Source organism: Poecilia reticulata, chromosome 13, assembly GCF_904066995.2.
Source record: "Poecilia reticulata chromosome 13, P_reticulata-male-v2, whole genome shotgun sequence".
NCBI classification, from domain to species: domain Eukaryota; kingdom Metazoa; phylum Chordata; class Actinopteri; order Cyprinodontiformes; family Poeciliidae; genus Poecilia; species Poecilia reticulata.
The window spans coordinates 30865398-30886687 of NC_088842.1; the positions used below are offsets into that span (position 1 = coordinate 30865398).

Consider the following 21290-nt stretch of genomic DNA (forward strand, 5'->3'; position numbering starts at 1 on the left):
ATGGCTACTAGTAAAACCATGACAGAATTACAAGCTGCGCGGCTCAGAAAGAGTGACGAGTCAGGGGGCCACTCGCAGCGAGAGAAAGTGGACTCACTCCCTGGGTTAGCTTTCCTACGACAGGCCTCGCAGTGAGTCAGTCCGGTTTTCACCGTTTACACAGTGACATCTCACTGGTGAGTCACTGGACGAGACTGGACTGGACAGCATCCTCTGTGACACACACACTCACACTCCTCTGGAGCGTGTTTCATCGTTTGAACTTCTAACCCTAATCACAAAAATACACCAAAACCACAAAACCCAAAATCTGCAGAAGGCATGTCTGGATTCTGACGCCACAGAATGTTTGACAACAATATCTGAGGGATAAAAAGAAGCAGCTTGTCAAGGCTGAATGTGTTTCTTCTTAAGGTTGCGTGATGTGTTTGCAAACCAGTAATGAGAGGCTGGATGTGCGTCAGAAGCCGTGTATGGGTGAGTAAAGTCGTGCACCTGTACCACGGCCACTTTCTGGTTTTATTTGTCGCTTACGGCGGAAAATTTCCACGCAAACGTCTTACAACCTTGGAGGTTTTTAAAAGACGAACAAAGTGAAACCGAGACGCGGTGTGACATGAAACACAGGTTTTAGTAGCAAAAATGTGTGGCTCTTGGCCTGATTTTATGCGGTTAGTCCAAACTTTTACCACACCGGCCAAAAATGTTCAGGGAAAAGCAGCAGCAGGCCAAGAAAATAGAAATTAACCAAAATTACACAAATAAAGTCATCTAACTTTATTATGTTTTTAGAAAATGGATTTTATTCATAATAGAGCCAAGCAGAACAAGGATTTTTCTGTATCAAAATAAAGAAATTTAATTTTTTATTTGGTTATAAGAACACAATATCTCTGAAAGCTAGCAAAGCAGCAAAGTCGCTTCTTATTATAAAAAGACAAATTGCTTTTTGTAATGGAAAGTATATAATAATTTTACACAAATCTACCATCAACTGGACTGGTTACGTACAGTTTGGGGCCACAAAAAATCAGCCCAAGGGCCACAAATGGCCTCCGAGCCACACTTTGGACACAGGCTAACCTGTAGCATCTGCAGTATAGGATTATGCTTACGGGCGCCAGCCATCCAGGGGCGCCATAAAAGGGACAGGCAAGAAAAAAAGTAACTTTAACTATTGCTTTAATCTCCTAATATTAAAGATTCGACACTAACTTAGCTGAACAAAGAAAATTTAATATTATTTTTAATAATAATCATATTGCGTTTAACTTTCCTCCTTTTCCACTAGTTGGTTGGTTCCTTCCAACTAAGCTAATGCTATAGCTTAAAATTTAAGTTGTTGCAGTTAGTTAGTTAATGAGGTGACAGTGGTTTGTATAGATAAATTAATCATAAAAGGGAAATAGGGAGAGAATAATTGAGAAGCACTGATCTAGCTTCTTCTAACTTTGGTTCTTTGTTTGGCTTTGTATTTCTTTGTTGTTCAGTAAAATTTTTCCAAACCTTTGCTATGTGTCCCATCACTATTTTATGTTGTTAGCCAATAAAATCTCCCCTGTTGCTCCAAAGAGATGACTCTTTATTTGTAATCAGAGTAAAATTATAATTTCCCTACCATTGAACATAGTAAGTACAACACAAAGTTTGAGTCATTTTATAACCAAGCTTTTATAATCAGGAGACTTTTTTCTAATTTTCTAATCCTGACATTATTATTTATTACTAATAAATTTGTTCAAATTGAGAACTAGATGCTTTCTTTTAGCACACCAAACATACAAAATCATTTTGGAGTTTTGGGTCTAAACGAATAACATCCTTTTAAAAAAAATAAAAATAAATAAAAACAACATAAAATACAATTTGAACTGAAATTTGTTCCTGAAAGGTACTACATAAATAAAACTTCTTCTTCTACAATCAGACTATTTTATTTAATCGATTTTATTTTTATTTTCTTGGCCTGCTAATACTTGTCGATTTTGGAAAGTTTGGACCTCCCTGTTCCAGAATATAGTTGGAGAAAATCACGGGTGTAATTCCAGACATGCCTGTTCATAATTCACTCTACCTCATAATCGGCTTCTAATGATGAACACGTAACACGTTCAAACACTTAATAGTATGTGTCATCGCCTTAATCTTTTCCTCGTAACTTCCCATGAATGCAGCTTACTTTATAAGGATGACTAAAAGCTTAAACTGCTTGATTACACGGGTATTTCCAGGGACATTGTTGGGCTATAAATAATCACCTGCCCTTTATAGTGGGGTGTATACTGATCCCTGGTGGTTGAAAAAAATATTTTTTCAAATGGAAAATAATTGACAGCAGTAAATTTAACTCAAGACATTTGTTTTTCTACTTGAATTGGGACTTTGTATGAATAAACAGAAAATGTCTTAAAAATGTACCGTAAAAAGTTACAGGCTTTCACAAGCATATCACTAATAGTAAAAAATAAAGTAAAGGATGTAGAACTGCAAACAATATTTTAAAACTTTTCCCATATACACGTTTGTATTAATAAGTGTCCTGCCCACATTTTATAGCTTTCTTTTTTACAATTGAGAAAGTTTAGATCACACGGGGGAAAACGAAATAGAAACAAACGCCTTCGTTTACGACCTTTGCGACCATCGGAATACGGCAGTGAGAAGAAGATGGCGGAGGTAACAAATGAAGCAGAGCTACTCAAGGAGAAGGCAAATAAGTTCTTCAAAGGTAAATCACAGGACCTGTCAAGTCTGGGATTTATTACAGGAGATTCCCACCGACTACCACGTCACAATCATTTGTTTTTCTGCTCTAATTTTACGTCATTTCCCCTCAATCGCAGCCGGGTTCAGATGTTACGCAAAGCTAACGCTCACTTTAAACTCCATTCATTCGAACAGCGGTTAGCCGTTAGCTCCGTAGCTGTCAGCGTGTTCTGGTGAAACACGCCGCAACCGGGTCAGATTTAGAACCTGAAGGGAAGTGATGCTCACCTCGGACTTGGGGTTTGAAGCAGATGCGTGAATAGAGGCAGTGTTGCGGGGTTTAGTTGCGTTTAGAGGGAGACAAAAAGGAAAAACTGCTAGAATGTTCTGGTAGCCATCGCGTGTTTATAAAGCGGGGGATTACTTCTTGCCAGTACTCTCTTGTCAATGTATGAAGCATTGTTATTTTCTTACAATATAAGCTTTAATTAGGCTGACTTGTCATTATTACACTGTAGTAGAGAAAATGTCAGTTTGGACACTGCTTCTAAGTCATAGATTTCTGATTTCCTGATTATCAGAGTTGGTTTTTGAGCTTTAACTTGCTTATAAAGTGGCTTCTTTGACTAACAAAACAAGTCAAAGTCCTACACTTAATCCATGAACTGCTGACACTTTTCTGCAACTTTACTTAAAAACATAGTTGGGTAATAATTAGTGGCATTTACCCGAGTAAAAAAGTACTAATATGAGTAGGGTTACTATGTAGGTTTTACTTTTACTTCAGTAACATTGTATTGCTACTCTTACTTTAGTAAAATTTCTAAACACTTTACCCACTGAGTAACTTCTCTGAATGAAAAACAGATATGTTTGAACCAGAAAAAATGTTCAAACGTATTAAAGTTTGTGCTATTTTCTATCTGCTCAGCCATTTGAAAGTCAGTAAGATGCAGTAAACAGTTTATATATTGTCATAAAAAATACTTTATTCTGTTCTAACACACATATAAAATCTACTAGAGAATATAGTTTCATAAGTGTTATGCAACAGAAAAAATATTTCATTTGGAAAAGTACATTGCACATGACCTACTTAAGAGTCGCCTTTTTTTTTTTTTACAAAATACTTGAGCATTTTATTAGGTAAAAAAAATCTATGTGCTATGTTTACTGCTGCTTTCTACCAGTTCATATTGTGATTTTGAGCAGTAATTCTTCATGTTTAAAGTCTTTCATTGGACTGATTATAATTCCTGATCACTAGCTCGAGTATTTCTGTTTTTAACTTAATCAACCTCCAGTGACTTTAACTCAAAAGATCACCCTGACAAACACGTAAAAACGCTGTTCAGTCGGTAGAGAATCCAGAAGTTTTACTCAAGTACAGCGTAATAAAAATACTCAAAAGTTTTTTTTTTTTTCAAAAAAGTTACTCAAGTAAATGCAACTGAGTAAATGTAGCTAGTTACTAACCCAACTCTCCAACTATTGCATTGCAAACAATCCTTTGTTGTTTTAATATGGCACACACTGATATTGGATTGATGACATATTTGTTATATTCCTTGAAAACAACCCACTACTACATTTACGATATTTTCCGCACTATAAGGCACACCTAAAAACCGTCAATTTCCTCAAAAGCCGACAGTGCGCCTTATAATCTGGTGCGCCTTATATATGGACCAATATTGAGCCACAACAGGTCTAGCAGCTACGGTAAGCAGCCGCCGACTTCATTTTCCCCCATAGAAGAAGAAGCACGCGGTGCATGCTGGGATAGTTGTCAGAACTCTGGTTTGTTAATAAAGTTTGACTGACCTATATACCTACCGACCTGATAATCAGGTGTCTGCAGGTCATTTAGCACCAGGCTCTCCACCAACATGCTGAGCGTGAACGGAGAAGGGTGACCATCGTCCGACCACGCCCCGGCCCAGTCGCAGAAGGCTCTCCTCGCCGACCCGAGTCGGACTGTTTTGTTGGCATTCTTTATGTCAACAAAGTGGCTTTAGATATTCATCCGGGGAGCTTCGACTACGGTTACCAAGGGACCAGATCCTATATATTTAAAGCTGGGGCGGGGGGAAGAGAGACAGAGACTGCGGTGGCGGCAGCGTGTCGGTTGATCTGTGTTACCCAGAAAGCAGTTGGGCACAATATCACAACACCAACACCGTGAGTGAAACAATGACTGGGGCAGACTACTATATAAAAGCACTCAGGGATCACTTCTTTACAAATGTGGATGTGTAATAATAGAGTACGGAACAAATCGAAGCATCTATTCTATGCGTTTTATATATTAAAAAGTTTTAAAAGAGGCCATTCATTGAAGGTGCGCCTCATAGTGCGGAAAATATGGTACATCAGACTTTTAAGAGATCCCATCACAATTTCTTTCAGTTTTGATGTTTTGAAACTAATATTGGTGCCCTGTGTTTACCATGAACTACATTTTTTCTCTTATTGTTTATCTAACCAACATTATGATTCCTGCTTTTCCAGAAAAAGACTATGAAAATGCTATCAAGTACTACTCAGAGGCCCTGGAGCTCAATCCATCCAACGCCATCTACTACAGCAACCGTAGCTTGGCGTACCTGCGTACGGAGTGCTATGGCTACGCCCTGGCAGACGCTACGAAGGCCCTGGAGGTAGACAAGAACTACATAAAGGGATATTACCGCCGCGCCACCTCCAACATGGCGCTGGGCAAATTCAAAGCTGCACTTAAGGACTACGAAACGGTAAGAAACTAAACATTACCATTATGTTGAGGCTGTACACAATAAAAAATTGTCCCAGAAGTTATCGCAATAAACGATAATATTGTTTTGAGACTATTTTAAATTATGTGACGTAATAACACAAGGACATTCTCAAATATCAGTAAGTATTATCTCCCAAAGCTTTATACCTTTGAGCCCCTCAGAGCTGGGTTTGTTGGCGTGCTTCATGAGTTTATGGTTGACAATCATGAACGCCAATGCACAGCTTCAGTTATTACAGCTAGACTCAGACCTGAACATTCAGAGACACTTAGAGATAGTTACAAAGTCAGCCTTCTGTCACCTGAAGAAGATTTTTTAGGATTAAAGGAGTAAAATCTAGAAAAACTCATCCGTGCGTTTATCTTTAGGTGCATTGAACTGGGTGAGAACATCACCCAGTTCTGAAGTCCTTACACTGGCTCCCTGCAGCTCAGAGAACAGACTTTAAAATACTGTTGTTAGTTAATAAATAACTGAACGGTTTAGCACCACAATACATTAAAGAACTGCTGTTGTTGCATCAACCCTCTGGACTTCTCCTGTCCTCTGGTTCTGGTTCTGCTCTGCATCCCCAGAACCAAACATGGAGAAGCAGCATTCAGCTTCTATGCACCACAAATCTGTAACAAACTCCCAGAAAACTGCAAAACATCCGAAACACTGAGCTCCTTTAAATCTAGACTAAAAACCCAGCTGGTTAGAGTTGCTTTTGAACCATAATAAAGGTGTTCGATGTGTGTGGATGATTTTGATGATGGCACTTGTCAAAATGTAATAATTGTCACAATTGTTGAATGTTTTATTATTTATTATTCTCGTGTTTTTATGATGTGAAGCATTTAAAACTGAAATAAACTTGATTAACTGATTGATTGAACTTCCAGAAAACTGCAAAAAAGCTAAAACATAGAGTTCATTTAAATTAACTAACTGAAATCGAGGTCAATGGGAGAAATCCAAGACAGCGCTCTGAGGGGAGATGAGAATTGAATGAATTGCATATGAAAGCAACAGCCAACCTAAAAAGCAAGTTAATAATAGAAAATGCTAAATATTTGATATAATTTCCTTGTTTTAATGACAGGTAGTCCGGGTTCGACCGAATGACAAGGATGCAAAAATGAAGTACCAAGAATGCAACAAGATTGTGAAGCAGAAGGCGTTCGAGAGAGCCATCGCAAGTGATGACAAAAAGAAATCAGTCGTCGACTCTCTGGACATAGAAAGCATGAGTAAGAGTCTGTCCCGAAATGCGAAATGGATTCAACATTTAAAATGATGAACAAGTCAATCAAAGCTGATTTTACTCCTGCAGCCATCGAGGACGACTACGTAGGGCCCAAACTTGAAGATGGGAAGGTGACGTTGCAGTTCATGAAAGACATGATGGATTGGTTCAAAGACCAGAAGAAGCTGCATAGAAAATGTGCTTATCAGGTAAACGCACTTGTTCACAGATACCAATCAGCCTCAGCCTGGATTTAACTCGTCCCACTCACCTTCACTGTATTCCTACAGATTTTAGTACAAGTAAAGGGCGTTCTGTCAAAGCTACCAAGTCTGGTTGAAATCACAATAAAAGAGGTAAGATTAGGCTGATTTAACTTCATAGGGAACATAGAGGATTAGGACCATGGAAAAATAATTCACTTTAATCTCAGAATTTTGACTTTTTTTCTCAGATTTCTGAATATAATCTGACTTCAATCTCAGAATTTGGGCTTCAACCTCAGATTTCTGACTTTAAACTCAGAATTGTAACTTTAATCCTATAGTTCTGACATTAATCTAATAATCTTGAGTTTACTCGCGTAATTCTGACTTGAATCTCAGAATTTGAACATTTTATCATCAGAATTTAGACTCCCTCCCCCAAAATTCTGATTTTAATCTCAGAATAAGTGAGAATTCTAGGTTTTAGGTCACAATTCTGAGAAGAAAGTAACAGTTCTGAGATTGAAGACATAATTCTGAGAAAGAGTCAGACTTCTTTTTTGGTAGTGACCCTAATCCTCGTGTGTTATGTGGTGTCTACGTAATATTTTGCTTTTCCACCAACAGACAGACAAACTAACGATTTGTGGGGACACCCACGGCCAGTACTACGACCTCCTCAACATCTTTGAGTTGAACGGTTTACCCTCGGAGGCCAACCCTTACGTATCCTTTCCTTTTTAAAAAAAAACAAACAAAAACACAAACAGATCATGTCTTCTGTTCATACAGTGGTTTTTCCTGGTTTGATCTATTTTGGTCGAAAATGCGTCAGGAGCCTCAGAAGTTGTGCGTCACTGACCTTAACCACAGCTTCCAGCTCTTCAATGGCGACTTTGTGGACCGAGGCTCCTTCTCTGTTGAGGTCATTCTCACCCTGTTTGGCTTCAAGCTGCTCTACCCAGACCACTTCCACTTGCTCCGAGGTGACAGCAGCTGTAAAAGCAACTCCACCGCTTTAATGGCTGCGTCTGATATTCAAGGGTTTAACGCAGTGTGTCTCAAACCTTTTCTGGCTAAGAACCACTTAACCCATTTAGCAAACACTCACAGACCACCTAACTTGAAATTGCAATAACACAGCATGTTAATATGTACAACCTGAAATGAAAATGTTAGTCTCTTAATTTGCTTATTGTTGTTTTCTTTGTTCATCAATGCTCTGACTGGCAAAGCAATGAACACGTTCATTTGGGGCATTTTGAGTCATTTACAGATTCTGAAAGTGTGGATCCTACGTTTTCAAACACACAGAAATTAATAATATTAATAACATTTTAGGGCTATTTGTAATTTAGAAGCACAGTAGAAGAAAAATATAATTGAGTTGCTCTGACAGAAACAAAAAATACTCGTTCTGTACTATTAAATATAAAACAATCCACCCATTTGAATCAATTGTATTTATCTATGTATTTAATTAATTTAATTTAAGCATTTTAGTTAGTAAAAATAACAATAGCCGTTGAAGTGCGAGCAGAGCATTATAAGCAAGCAAAGTCGTAAGAAAAAGAACAGTTCTCACCAGCTGAGACTGGAACCGTTCACGACATAGAGCCGTTGAAAAGAATCGAGTCGCTTGCGAACGACTCAATACTCTAAGTAGGTCTGACTCGGCGTCCTCTGATATAAATAGTCTTGACGTTGTTATCTTTCCTCTGGTATGCTCAGTTTTTCTTTAGAGTCACCCGGTTTTAAGCCACGTATCCATTATTCTTTTTAGCTAAGCTAACTGTAGCGTCGCACTTCGAGCTCACGTGTCGGCAAATAAACGGTGGTTTTACATGCAGTACCCTCCGGACCACTAGGGGCAGCAGGGTTCCCACACAGTTCGGGAAAGGCTGGTTTAAGGTGAAAACAGGAAATAAACTGATGTGTGTGCCTGCAGGGAACCACGAGACGGACAACATGAACCAGATGTACGGGTTTGAAGGCGAGGTCAAAGCCAAATACACAGCCCAGATGTTCCAGCTGTTCAGTGAGGTCTTCCAGTGGCTTCCTCTTGCTCAGTGCATCAACAGCAAAGTACTGGTAGGAAGTCATAAATGTTTTAAGTTTCACTGGATTATTATTATTATTATTATTATTATTATTATTATTATTATTATTATTATTATTATTATTATTATTATTCCGTTTGATTTAGGCTTATTTTATGTTTTAATTAAGTGTGTCTGAGGTTCAGAGTGTTTAATAAGTTGTTTCTTATTATTCATTTTAGAAATGTTTTCTCACTACAAAAAATAAAAATAAAAAAAACCCACACAAAATGTTACCAAGTTTTTTGGTCTAGTTTCTAGTTCTAGTTCCACTGGTAGGATATTCTGCTGCGCTGTTACCTAGCAACCCCAGCCAAGCCCAGCCCGTAACCTAGCAACCCATTTCAAGTTCCACTGGCAGATTATTTCACTTATAACATGGGAAAATGTCTTGTTCTGATTAAAACAATCTGCCAGTGGAACTAGAACTTTTTCACCAATACAAACGAGTTATTTACTTTAAACAAGCTCCTGTAACTTTCTTAAAGGTTACCTGTAAGTTAGTTTTCTCTTATTTAAACTGAAATAAGATATTTTCACTAGAAACTAGACCGAAAATACTTGATAAGATTTTGTGTTTTTGCAGGGATGCAGATAAATTTCTCAGTCAGTAACAGAAATTAAATCTTCTCGTCCTTTAGCTGTTGTCTGGTGATAAAACCAAAAATATTACAGGTGTTTAAAAACAGATACTGGAGGCTTTGATGTGAAAATAACTTTAAAATAACTCTGATACTTTGCTTTTAAAACTCCCAGGGTTGGAATAATTTTTAAACGAATTTGAATAATAAACTTAATGCTTATGTTTGATAACTAGGATCAGTTGGATTGTATTTAAGACCAAATTATATATTTTTTCTAAATTAATGCAATATAAATGAAATTAATTGAATACAGTAGCCACTACTTGCAGACAATTGATAACTATTCTCTACTGCCCCCTTCTGTCCAAACTGGGCAGCCTGTTTGCAGCATAAAAACAGCCAGAAAACTGCAATTGGTGCGCCTCTAATTTAGACTATAATGTATAATTTAATTGTAAATAATCAGTGAAACAGCTGCATTTCAAATCAATCTCCTGTTTTGAAATTATTTCAGGATTTTAACAGTAGTTTAAAAGAACATCTTAAACAGTGTTCATGTGAAGACATCTTCAGCTTTTAGATCCCAGTATATTAATTTAAAAAAACAATAACTGCTAATGTTTTGATAATGTTGCTCTGTGTCTCAGGTCATGCATGGAGGACTTTTCAGCGAAGACGGTGTCACGTTGGAGGACCTGAGGAAGATTGACAGGAACAGACAGCCGCCGGACTCGGGTACGGCCAAACGCCAGCATTCGTTACGAAACGTCTAAAACAAAACGGAAAGTTTTCTGCGATCACTTTGTTTTGCCTTGTTGCTGAAAATGTGCTATATAAATATAATTACCTTTTGCCTTTACGACGGCGTATCACAGCCATTGTAGGTAGAGCAGAAAATGAGTACAAAATTCAGAGTTTTTTCTTGGATATTTTCTATTTCTCAAACTCAGAAATTTCCAAATTTTTTCTAGAAAATTTCTGTGATTAATCTAAAAATGTTTGTTTCTTCTTGCAAATTTTTGACCTTTTAAATTTAGTCATTTTTAAGATTAATCAAAAAATTTATGAGCTTTTTCTCTCAAATTTTTGATTAAAACTCAGAAATGTCCAAGATTGTTTCTAGAAAAATTCTGAGATCAAACTCAAAATTGGTTGGCAGAAATGAACTCCTCCTTTCTGTCTGTTTTTCTGTCTACGGCTGCCCAACACGCTGTCATAATGATCGCACCTCCTGCTCTCCTTTCACCAGGGCCGATGTGTGACCTCCTGTGGTCCGATCCACAGCCTCAGGTGAGTTTGTCTCCGTTGCTCAACATGGAGTCTCCCTTCTCTTCTGTTACTGAGTTATCATTTTGTCCTCTGTGTCTGGAGCAGAACGGCCGGTCGATCAGCAAGCGAGGCGTGAGCTGTCAGTTTGGTCCCGATGTGACGCAGCACTTCCTGGAGCAGAACAAGTTGGACTACATCGTGCGAAGTCATGAGGTCAAAGCTGAGGGTTACGAGGTCACTCACTCAGGGAAGTGCATCACCGTGTTCTCAGCACCCAACTACTGGTACGTTGTGGAACATTTGGCCTTTCATACTGGACGTGCAGAGTCTAGTCTTCTATTTGGAAAAACCTTTGATTTAGGGAAAAAACACTTTTGACTTGAGATGTGACAAAAAGTTTGCCGCTTGCTTCATTTGTCTGTTTCCCTGCTTTCCAACAGTGATCAGATGGGAAACAAAGGAGCATACATCCACCTCAGGGGATCAGACCTCAAACCTGAATTTCACCAGTTCACTGCTGTGGTCAGTATATTCTCTGATTTTTATGTTTTCTACAATACAATCATCAATTCTTCTTTTCCAGAACTTTCCCCAGGATTTATCTTTCTGATTCTCTGCTTCCACAGCCTCATCCGAATGTCAAGCCGATGGCGTACGCCAACACGCTAATGCAGCTGGGGATGATGTAGAGGGCGCGCGCGCGCTGCGATGACCTGCAGTCGCTCCCTTCCCTCCCAGCTCAGCCGCTCCGGGGCTCGGTCATGTCGTCGTTCCTGCTTAGTCTAAGGGGTCTCTCTCCCACACAAACGTCAGCTAGTTGTTGTGCAGAAACCGAGGCGTAGTTCTGATGGGAAGAGAGCGACCTTAGACGAGCCCAGTCCAGATTTCCTTTTTATTCCTTCACGTTGTTTTTTTTTTCCTGGAGAATTTCCGTTGTCCATTTGCCTGCTTCATGCGTGCCATTACTGAGTTACGAAACCAACACTGCAAAAACACCAAATATTACCAAGTACTTTTGTCTAGTTTCTAGTGAAAATATCTTATTACTTTAGAAATAAGATTAAACTAACTTACAAAATTAACTTTTTACTAAGATATAGTAGCGTGTTTTAAGTAAATAATTCCTTAATTTAGATTAAAAATACTAATTCCACAGCAGATCATTTCACTTTTATCACAGTAAAAATGTCTTGTTAAAGTAAATTTATCTGAAAATGGAGCTAGCATTTTTCATTGATATAAAGGAATTATTTTCCTAAAACAAGCTCCTACATGTTGCTGAAAAGTTACTTGTAAATTAGTTTTCTTATTTCTAGTGTACTAAGATATTTGCAGATGAAAGAGACTTGGTAAGATTTAGCATTTCTGTCGTGAAGATCTGAGGCTTTTAAAACTCCTGATTCGCTCAGCAGATGGCTCCAATTAGCTGGTTTGTACCAAAGATATGTAATGAAAATGATTGTTCAGTTTTAGCAAGAGGAACTTGTGACTCTGGATATTAGCATCGCAACGTTGGCCTGCATTCACAGTTAAGCAGTTTGTAAAACGGTTTAAGGAGCCGCATGTCTGTCAGTGTTTCTCAAACCAACTTACAGTATGTTCGACTTTATTTCAAGAATACAAAATCGAACTCTTTGTGATCTAAAAAAAAGAAAAACCACTCTGGGTACACTTTTAAAGGTGCTGTTTGCCATTAGTGATGTATTTGGCTGGTACCGTTTACTTTGCACTTCTGCATTGCTTCCTGTTGGGGAAGGTACCGCCGCTCCATGTTTTCATCCTTCATCGTTGTCGTGCCACCGACTCGGCAGCTCCTGCACAGTCCCGCTCATCCAACTAGCTAGCTAGCAAACACTGATGGCACTCTAGTCTTCAATTCATATTCAGGCTTATTATCCCATGTGTGAATTTCTACATTACACAAAAACGTCCAGAATACAATCCTGTCGTGAAACGCACAGCTATACTGTCTAACGGCCCTGAACTTTTTAGATAAATGAATACACTTTAGTGTATGTATATATACTGTATCATTTAAAGATTCTGTGTAATGTTTGGAGAAAATTATTGAATTAAAAAAAGACAGTCCAGTGATTTTAGGAACAAACTGGTGTCTTTGTTTATAGAATGCACTTGTTTCCCGTGTTTGAAATGTTTGTAGGGCTGCAGAGTGGAGCAGGTTCAGCAACACCACAGGGAAAAACAGGTACAGTGGATGAATGAACAAAGATATTTACACACGTTGCTTAAAACATTGTGTTTCCTGATGGCTTGGTGTCATTTTGACAGCAAGACATAATCAAAGTCTGGCTTTAGGTTCACAATGAGCTTAACATGAAACAGTTTGACTTTAAATATTTGGAAAAACAACCAAAAGAACCTGCAAATTGCTTTATTAGCTGCTGATTTATTATAGAGGCAGTTTCATGTAAAAATGACTTTTGAGCTTTAAATCATGTTACCATGTTGTTCTCTCGTCAAAAACATAGCTGGAGTGTATCAAGCATGTTTGAGAAATCCTTTAATTGATGTGCAAAACGTCTTGGTGGGCCTAGCTCCGCCTTCAAGAAGCAGCTCCTCCCCCCTTTCAGCTCCTTCAGACTCGCCAGCAGCAATTAGCAAACACCTGGTGGATCTGCATATCAGCTGAGCTCATTGTAGGAGCTACTTTGTGAAATGCTGGTAAAAAAAAGAAGATTTTTTTAAAGGGTTAACAGAGGAGCCATGTTGTGATGACTTTCTGAAGGCAGGGTTTCAGAAAGAGCAGAAGTCTTAAGAGACAGAGGTCCAATTTCAAGCCCTTAAATTAAAATGGCAATTTTTTTAAAAGTCATATTTGATGTATAAGGCATTTTTATGACAACTGAAGGTAACGCAGTTACTTGATTTTTATAAAATTGCACTACTGGCTTGGAAAATGCACAATACTGCCCCTTTAAGGCTTAGATATTTAAGTCTTCCATTAAACATCTTATCTACAAAATATACTGTCAGCTAAGAAGGTAAAGTGATAATATATTTGTTTAGTGTATCCTTTTGACCTTCAAATGGCGCAAGCAGATATAAAATAACAGATCAAAGCTTGTGAATGAACAAGAGGACTCATTTCAACATAAACGGTTCAGTCAAAGTAAGCAATTTCCCCAAAAAAAGTTAATAAAGTAACTAACTAGTTACTATCTATATTTGTTTATATCTCTATCTAATGTCCCAATACACTTGCGTTTTAACCTTTTTCTCATTTGGTTTCTGTTGGACAAGATTAAAACATTTTTAACGAGAAGCTTATTTTAAAAGCTTTACTGTTACAAAGTCTCTTCACAGTGTTTGTTGTTTCTAGAATTTTTATTTTTTTTAATTGTAAAGCAGATAACGGCTTATTCAATCAAGGTTTGAAATCCATAGGAGCGTTTTTGAACCGACTTCACTGCCTGTAAACTAGCGCCGCTTCGTCTTGTTTACGAACCGACATTTTCGAATCTTCGTGACGTAACCGGTCGCGAAGTAACCAATCACAGTCGAGCGGAGCGACTCGCAACGTGACAGGTCGCAGGTATTTGACGTGTCCCGTTTCGTAAACCAGCTGATCTGTCGCTCGTCAGTCGAGCGCCGTGAGTTGACAACACGCACGACACGAGTTAAAGCAGACGTATCACTACAGGAAGGGAAGGACTTTGGTTTCACCTTGTAATGATTCCGGCTGGGTAGGAGGAGAAGAATCCCGGGAGCGATGCCGAAGTACTGCTCGGTTCCGAACTGCAGGAGCGACTCCGCGAACAGCAGCGAGAGGAAGAGCTTTTACAAGTCAGTAAGGGTCGTTTGTTTCCTTGTTTTTAACCTTCCAAAACGGTTGATTCAAGTTGGCTGGTAGAGATGGCGTCTAAACTTACATTCAGCGAAGACATGCTGTCTACGTTTATATTTTTATACATTAATGACACTGGTATTATTAATATTTACTTTATTTTGAAGTTCTTCCGGAATATAGTACAGACGAAGATTTCACTGCGATGCTAATCTAAAAGTAATGTTTACATTAATTATTTCGTCATAATTTAATCCAAAGCTGGTTGAATTTTCTGTTACGACAGAATCAGATTATGCATTTTTGATGTCAGAAAGTTTTTTCTTAGATATTTGTTAAAGCACGTGACATTTACCTGCGAGTCATCATACAACTGTAAACTCAAAGTAGTGACTGCAACCTATAGAAAATGATGTAAATCTATTTTATTTGCAGCAAAGTGCAGCTTTGGTCATCGTTTTATTTTCCATTAGAAGCTTATTTTTACCCACATGGTTGAGTATAATATGCTCAAACTGACGCTGGACAGAAATGAATCCTGTGTTTGTGAAATAATTTAACTGAAAAAAACAATTTGTGCCTTGAGAAAATGATCTGATCTTTGTCAGAGAACGTGCTACAACCAAGCAATGTTTTAACTGAGGATCTGGTACACACTTATAGGTTTTTGTGTTTAGAAATAATAGATTTTTGTAGATAAATATATTTTAAAAAATGGCCACAGAGCTGTAAAATACACCCCCCAAAAATAACATTTAATTTCATGTATTTATAATATAAAAACCTGAAATACACAGAAAGTATTATTTTTCCACAACTAATATTAAAACCAGGATATTCAGAGATTATGATATATCGTTGTTTAAATATTGCAGATGTCTCAAGACATTAAAACAAGGGTGTTCAAAGTGGGGCCCGGGGGCCATTTGTGACACTTGAAATGATTTTGTTCGGCCCTAGAAAAAAAGGTCACAAATGATAAAAAAACAAATTAAATTAAAATGATTTTTTGTTTGTTTTTTTATGATTATCATGTGCTTTATTGATTAATTGCTTATTGTGACAGGCTCATCCAAAAATCCTTGCTAAATATAATAAATGCCTGCTTCATATATTCCTCTTTCTGTCATTAAAACATAGTTAGTCTTCTGCTAACTTCTGTTTTCAGCAGAAGTTGTTTTAATCAGCAGATCAACTTGCAGGTGAGAAAGTAATCGGATCAAATCACAGCTTAGAAACCGAGAGCAGAAGCTAAAACTTGATGACTCTGTTGGTTTCGGTTCATGATGAGCTCTGATTCTTTCTGCCTCCATGAACCGCTGTGAGGTTTGCTGTAAACCTGAGCCGTGTTTCCCCAGGTTCCCGCTCCAGGACCCGACCCGGCTGCAGCAGTGGGTGAGGAACATGGGCCGGGAGAACTGGACTCCTTCCCGACACCAGTACATCTGCCACGAACATTTCTCCTCGTCGTGCTTCAAGGTGCGCTGGGGGATCCGCTACCTCGACGCCGACGCCGTGCCGACAGTCTTCCCGGATACCGAGGTAACGGAAATAAAACCCTTTTCAGATTAGATTCATTTTTTCACATTTTCGTTCTTCAACTTGGGTTTCTGCCACTTCTAGAAAAAAAGAAACAAGTCGATGTTCTTTGGTGTTTGGACAACAATCTGTGGGCATGTCCCTCGTTACCTAGCAACCCAAGTGGAGCTCCGCCCACTTCATTATTAGGAGACCAGGACTATTGTCCAGCTGGTTTTACCCACCAAGAGTTTTGTTGTTGACTTTCCATCCAGAAACCACTTGCTGGATTCTTGCTGGTTGTGCAGGAGGCTCCACTTCTGCTTTTCAAAGCTGCACAGCTGTATAGTTGTGCATCTATTTGTAGCCATTAAGCATAAAGTTCTCAGCAACACATAGGAGCTTGTTTTAGGTAAATAATTCCTTAATATTGATCAAAAAAATAAAAATTTGTTCTATCGGCAGATAAACTTCTAAACATTTCTACCATGATAAAAGTGAAATAATTCAACATTATTCAGGAATTATTGACTTAAAACAAGCTTCTATGTCTGGCTGAAAAGTTACTGGTAATTTAGTTTTGTTTTATTTCAAGATATTTTCCCTTAAACTAGACAAGAAAACTCAAGATTAGATTTTTTTCCATTGTAGGCTGCTGAAATCTCATTATCTCAGAAGATTCCATAGATTTGTAATAACTTGTTTAAAAGAAAGTTCAAAGCGCCTACACTTTAATGCAACAACCTCTTCCAGTGCTTACAGCAGGTTTTGAATTCAGTTTTTATCCTGTTTCATTCTTATTTCTTGTTTAAATGTTTCATTTTCTATTTTATCCTTTTAATAAAATGTTTTCTGCCCTGTGAATTGTTGCTAAGTTGTTTTATTCGTGCTAATTTCTGCGTATTTGATGATTCTGCTCAAATCAAATGAGTTAAACTAAACTGACGGAGTTTATTTTTCACGTTCAGAAACGGAAAGCGTCGGACGACGGCGAGAGGAAGCCGAAGCGCCAGAGAGCCCAAAGCTCCACCGTGTCGGCCGATGGGCCGACAGCCGACCAGACGGTCCGCCTGCTTGAGCTCTCCGTCGCCGCGTTGCCGCACGGAGAAACCGGTCCGATGGAGTCGAGCGTGGGTTCTCTGCAGACGGGAGTGGACCCGGCCGATGGAGTCGCGTCGGGTTTGAACTTTCCACTGACTCTCTACCAGACAGCAGACGGCCTGATGAGCGACGCAGGCGCCGCGGAGCTGCTGATGATGTCAGACGGCGCTGCAGAGGACGGCCAGGTGGAGCTGGTGAACGGAATCACGGCTGCCATCTTAAGCCAGGGCGGCGTGCTGGTCCTCAACGAGGCGGCGCCCGATCCGGACCTTGCATCCTTCGCCGGCGAAGACATCCCGCAGGAAGTGGTGGCTTACTTTGAGACGGTACCAAACGTTCTCCCCGGCGGGACGTCGACCCGGGTCACCTCCCCCCCCGACACGGTGCTGTCGCCGGCGCTGAGCTCCAAGCCCATCTCGTCCACTCTGCCCATCGTGTCCAAACACGTCCCAACGTTGCCGCCGCCATCGCTCGTCCTCACGCTGGAGCGACTAGACGAAGCGGAGGACGGGGACGCCATGACGGACACGGAGGAGACGGAGAGGGACGACCAGCAGCTGGAGGAGCACTGGTGAGGACAGATACCTGTTTACCTGACCAGCAGCAGCTGGACACACTGAAAATGGCATCCAAACATAATTCTGCTCCTAAAATGAACCAAAATGTGGACAAACTAAACTACTGCTGTAATAAGAGCTAAAACTAAACATTTAACTAATAAAACGTATCAAACACACTAAAAACTAATTCATTTATTTCCTAATTAGTTTTCAGCTAAAAATTGTTTGTAAAACTAATTTTATTTATTTAAAAATTAGCAAAAAATGTATTTAAAATATATATATTTTTTTATGTTTTTGGCTTTTACACAAACTAAAACCTTTTAGTTTACTGTTTATATAATCAATATCATATTTAACTAATAAATTGGCCAATTAAAACTGATGTTTGTTCATTAGTTTTAGCAAACTAATATTAGGAACCAAAGTTTTAATACATTTTGTTGCTAAAAAAAATTAGCAAAATTTTTTGCAAAATTTTAAATAAAAACTTTCAGACCAAACCAACTTTATTTATAAAGCACTTTAAAACAACGACAGCTGATACAAAGTGCTGTACAATAAAACACAACATAATTAAAAATAAATACAAAAAAATAATATAAAAAAAACTTAGTTTAAAAACAAACACATACAATTTAAAACTAGATCCCACTGGAGTTGAAAGCCAAGTAAAATAAATGGGTTCACTTTAGTTTTTATAGAGCTAATAAACATTTAACTAATTTAAAAAAGCAAAACACTAAAAACTAAAAGAATTAGGCTAAAAGTCAATGAAATAAAACTAAAACATAATGAAAAACTGCAAACTATTAGAACCCTGCTGCACATCCATCATGGCTTTGACCATTTTGAACTTGTAGCTAATTTGTGTTCATACATGCTAGAGCTTTGTGGGTAAATTAAACTCCTTAATTTTAGGCAATCAGCCGATATTTGCATGAGAAATCGATCTTATCCTCCAATCTTTTCTAAATCTGCAAACGTCTGAAAATCAGCCAATGTCGAAAAATCGGTATCGGTCAAAACTGGAATCGGCAGGTCAGGCGTTTTAAAGGTGACGTTATGCTTCCTTGAACAGCGTTGAAACAAAACACCGTCTGTTTTTGTTTTAGTCGACATTATCAGACGGTCCCTTGGAAGCATAAAAACAGCCGTTTGCTCAGATCTTTTCCTCGTGTGTAATCGCAGTTTTCACGTCTTGTGTGTCTTTGAGCAGCTACCACAAGAACAGCTTGAGCAAGGAGCAGCTGGAGGCGATCGTGGCCGAGCTGCAGAAGAAGGTGAAGGTGCTGCAGCAGCGGCACCGCCGGCACCTGGAGAAGCTGCTGGGCCTGGAGAACACCGTGAGCCAGCTGAGGCAGAGCAACATGCTCAACGAGGAGCGGCTGCAGCTGCTGGAGAGGGTACTTATCCAAACACCTCGCTCCCAGCTGCTGCCAGTAGAGTCAAACTCGAGGCTCAGGGGCCGAATCTGGCCCACCATAACTATTTTATGTGGTCCTCTAGACTCCATGAGCCAAGCTACATCAGTTAGTCCCTCCTGTTTTTCGCCTGTTTTGCTTCCTTGAACAGGTTTGGTTGGGTCCATGGCCTTTACAAAACGTTTTCATTACATATTTTGCTCAAACTCATTCTTGGATATTGAGATTTTAGTCACTCTTCCTATTTAGAGCTGTTTTAGGAAGTCTTGTCCCTTTAAATCCAAGTAAGCTGCTGCTGGCCACGCCCCCCCCAACTCAACGTTTACACTTTTATCCAAACTGATGCAACATTATTCAGTCCAGAATAATGCAGCACGTGTTTTCTAGATGCTAAGTCAACAACAACACTTGTCTTCTTGCAGCCATTGTACAGTGTATACGCTGCAAAAACACACAATCTTACTGAGTATTTTTTGTTTAGTTTCCGTTGTAAATATTGTAGTACACTTTAAAAAGACAAAAAATCAATTAAAGTAACTTTTTAGCAAGATGTTGGAGCTTGTTTTAAGTCAATAATCCTTTATTATAGCTAAGTAGTGCTAGTTCCACTTGTAGATTATTCCGGTTTAAACGAGACATTTTTCACAAGTAACAAGTGACATAATCTGCTAGCGAAACTATAATATTTTCACCAGTAGTAAGAAATTATTGAGCTAAAAAACGGCCCTTTAACTTGGTGAAAAGTTACTTTTGTCTTATTTCAAGTGTATTCAAATATTTGCTCTAGAAACTGGACCAAAAATACTTTGTAACTTTTGTCCAACCGTGCCGGAACTCAGCTTGGGTTGCTAAGTAACGAGCTGGGCTTTGCAAGGGTTGCTAGGCAACGGGTAGTGCCTGCTGATTGGAGAGGTTACATTCCAGAAGGCTTTTAGAAACGGCTCATTTTCCAGATACCAAAGAACATCTTCTTGCCAGAAAAAAGGTGTTTTCTGTGGCAGTGATTTCTTAACGACTGTTTTTATTTAAAGGACTTTTAAGCTGTTTTTAGAAGCAGTAGAGACCTAAATGGAAGTACAAAAACCTGAAAAATGTGAATTTTGTTTACTTTTCCCCCATTTATGTAATGCTTGGTCCCACCTGCAGGTGGCAGCATTTCTTTACTTTTATGACTTGCTTCAGCCTCACTTGTTGTAGCTTCATACATAAGCGCAGATATTTTTAAATTAGCACACCAGCATTCATAATCTTAATTTATCTGAAAATAAAAATGAGTGTGACGCTCCGGCAGTAGAGTAACTGTTATCATTCTTATGTTTTTCTCTGCTGGTTCTCCACCAGGCGTATTTGCAGACGAGTGCATCTGTGTCGGACGCCGGTGAGACCGTCGCCATCATCTACGGAGACGACGACGCTGCGTACTTTTACACTCCACTGAGCGACGACGCAGGGATGGCGTTGAATACGGACGAGAAATGAAATGACTGGATATTCTGTTTGTGTCTGTGCCAAACAATTAACTAAAGGGGCTAATTTTGTTGTTTTCCATAATCAGAACTTGATACATGATCAAAATAAGGTGATTTCTTCCTTCTGCTGTGAATAATGAATAACGGGGCAATACTGAATGTTTTTGTTACGGTCTTTGCTTTCTACTCCAGCTCTTGTTTGACTTTTTTTTTTTTGCTTATTAATTTATTTTTCCTTATGAAAATGTACAGATCATTAAAAATAAATTTACAAAAAGTCTAAAGCTTCTGGTCTGTTAAACTGTCACCACAAATCAGTGAACTGCACTTTCTGCATGTGGATAATTTGAAACGACGCATCATAACATTCACAGATAAGAACAAAATCTGCAAAAATGGTTAAAATTTAGGTTTATGAATGATGGGACCTGTTGGGAATCTCTGAAAATCGTTTAGTTTAAATGAAAAGTGGTGATGCAAATTATTTATGATGCACATTTACAGGTTTTAAGGCTTTCACATTAGTTCCTCCGTATTTGTGTCT

The 21290-nt window shown here is 38.7% G+C and overlaps 2 protein-coding genes and 1 long non-coding RNA gene across 5 annotated transcripts in view; 2 read left to right on the forward strand and 1 right to left on the reverse strand.

The window, feature by feature from the left end:
• LOC103475122 (uncharacterized) overlaps nucleotides 1–8635 on the reverse strand; it is a 28856-nt gene extending 20221 nt beyond the window's left edge. For both annotated transcript variants that reach the window (XR_535295.2, XR_535297.2), the window contains exons 1-2: nucleotides 8503–8635; nucleotides 7780–7913 (exon numbers count right to left, since the gene is read on the reverse strand). This is a non-coding gene — a long non-coding RNA (uncharacterized LOC103475122). The remainder of the gene's footprint in view (nucleotides 1–7779; nucleotides 7914–8502) is intronic.
• Nucleotides 2616–12997, forward strand: ppp5c (protein phosphatase 5, catalytic subunit). Its single transcript, XM_008426535.3, has 13 exons — nucleotides 2616–2728; nucleotides 5218–5459; nucleotides 6568–6715; nucleotides 6799–6920; nucleotides 7002–7067; nucleotides 7545–7643; nucleotides 7798–7903; nucleotides 8866–9008; nucleotides 10248–10335; nucleotides 10850–10890; nucleotides 10975–11153; nucleotides 11310–11391; nucleotides 11496–12997. The coding sequence occupies exons 1-13, from the start codon at nucleotides 2668–2670 to the stop codon at nucleotides 11556–11558; spliced, it is 1440 nt and encodes a 479-aa protein (XP_008424757.2). The 5' UTR covers nucleotides 2616–2667; the 3' UTR covers nucleotides 11559–12997.
• A 1414-nt stretch (nucleotides 12998–14411) lies between these two features.
• On the forward strand, nucleotides 14412–21024 carry LOC103475123 (THAP domain-containing protein 5-like). Of its 2 annotated transcripts, XM_081614261.1 has the most exons (6): nucleotides 14412–14673; nucleotides 16033–16216; nucleotides 17161–17324; nucleotides 17370–17864; nucleotides 19073–19259; nucleotides 20619–21024. In XM_081614261.1, the coding sequence occupies exons 1-6, from the start codon at nucleotides 14600–14602 to the stop codon at nucleotides 20754–20756; spliced, it is 1242 nt and encodes a 413-aa protein (XP_081470387.1). In that variant the 5' UTR covers nucleotides 14412–14599; the 3' UTR covers nucleotides 20757–21024. The 2 variants fall into 2 exon arrangements, with proteins under 2 accessions (XP_081470387.1, XP_008424758.1); XM_008426536.3 differs by having other exon boundaries at nucleotides 14413–14673; nucleotides 17161–17864.
• Nucleotides 21025–21290: the final 266 nt, after the last annotated feature.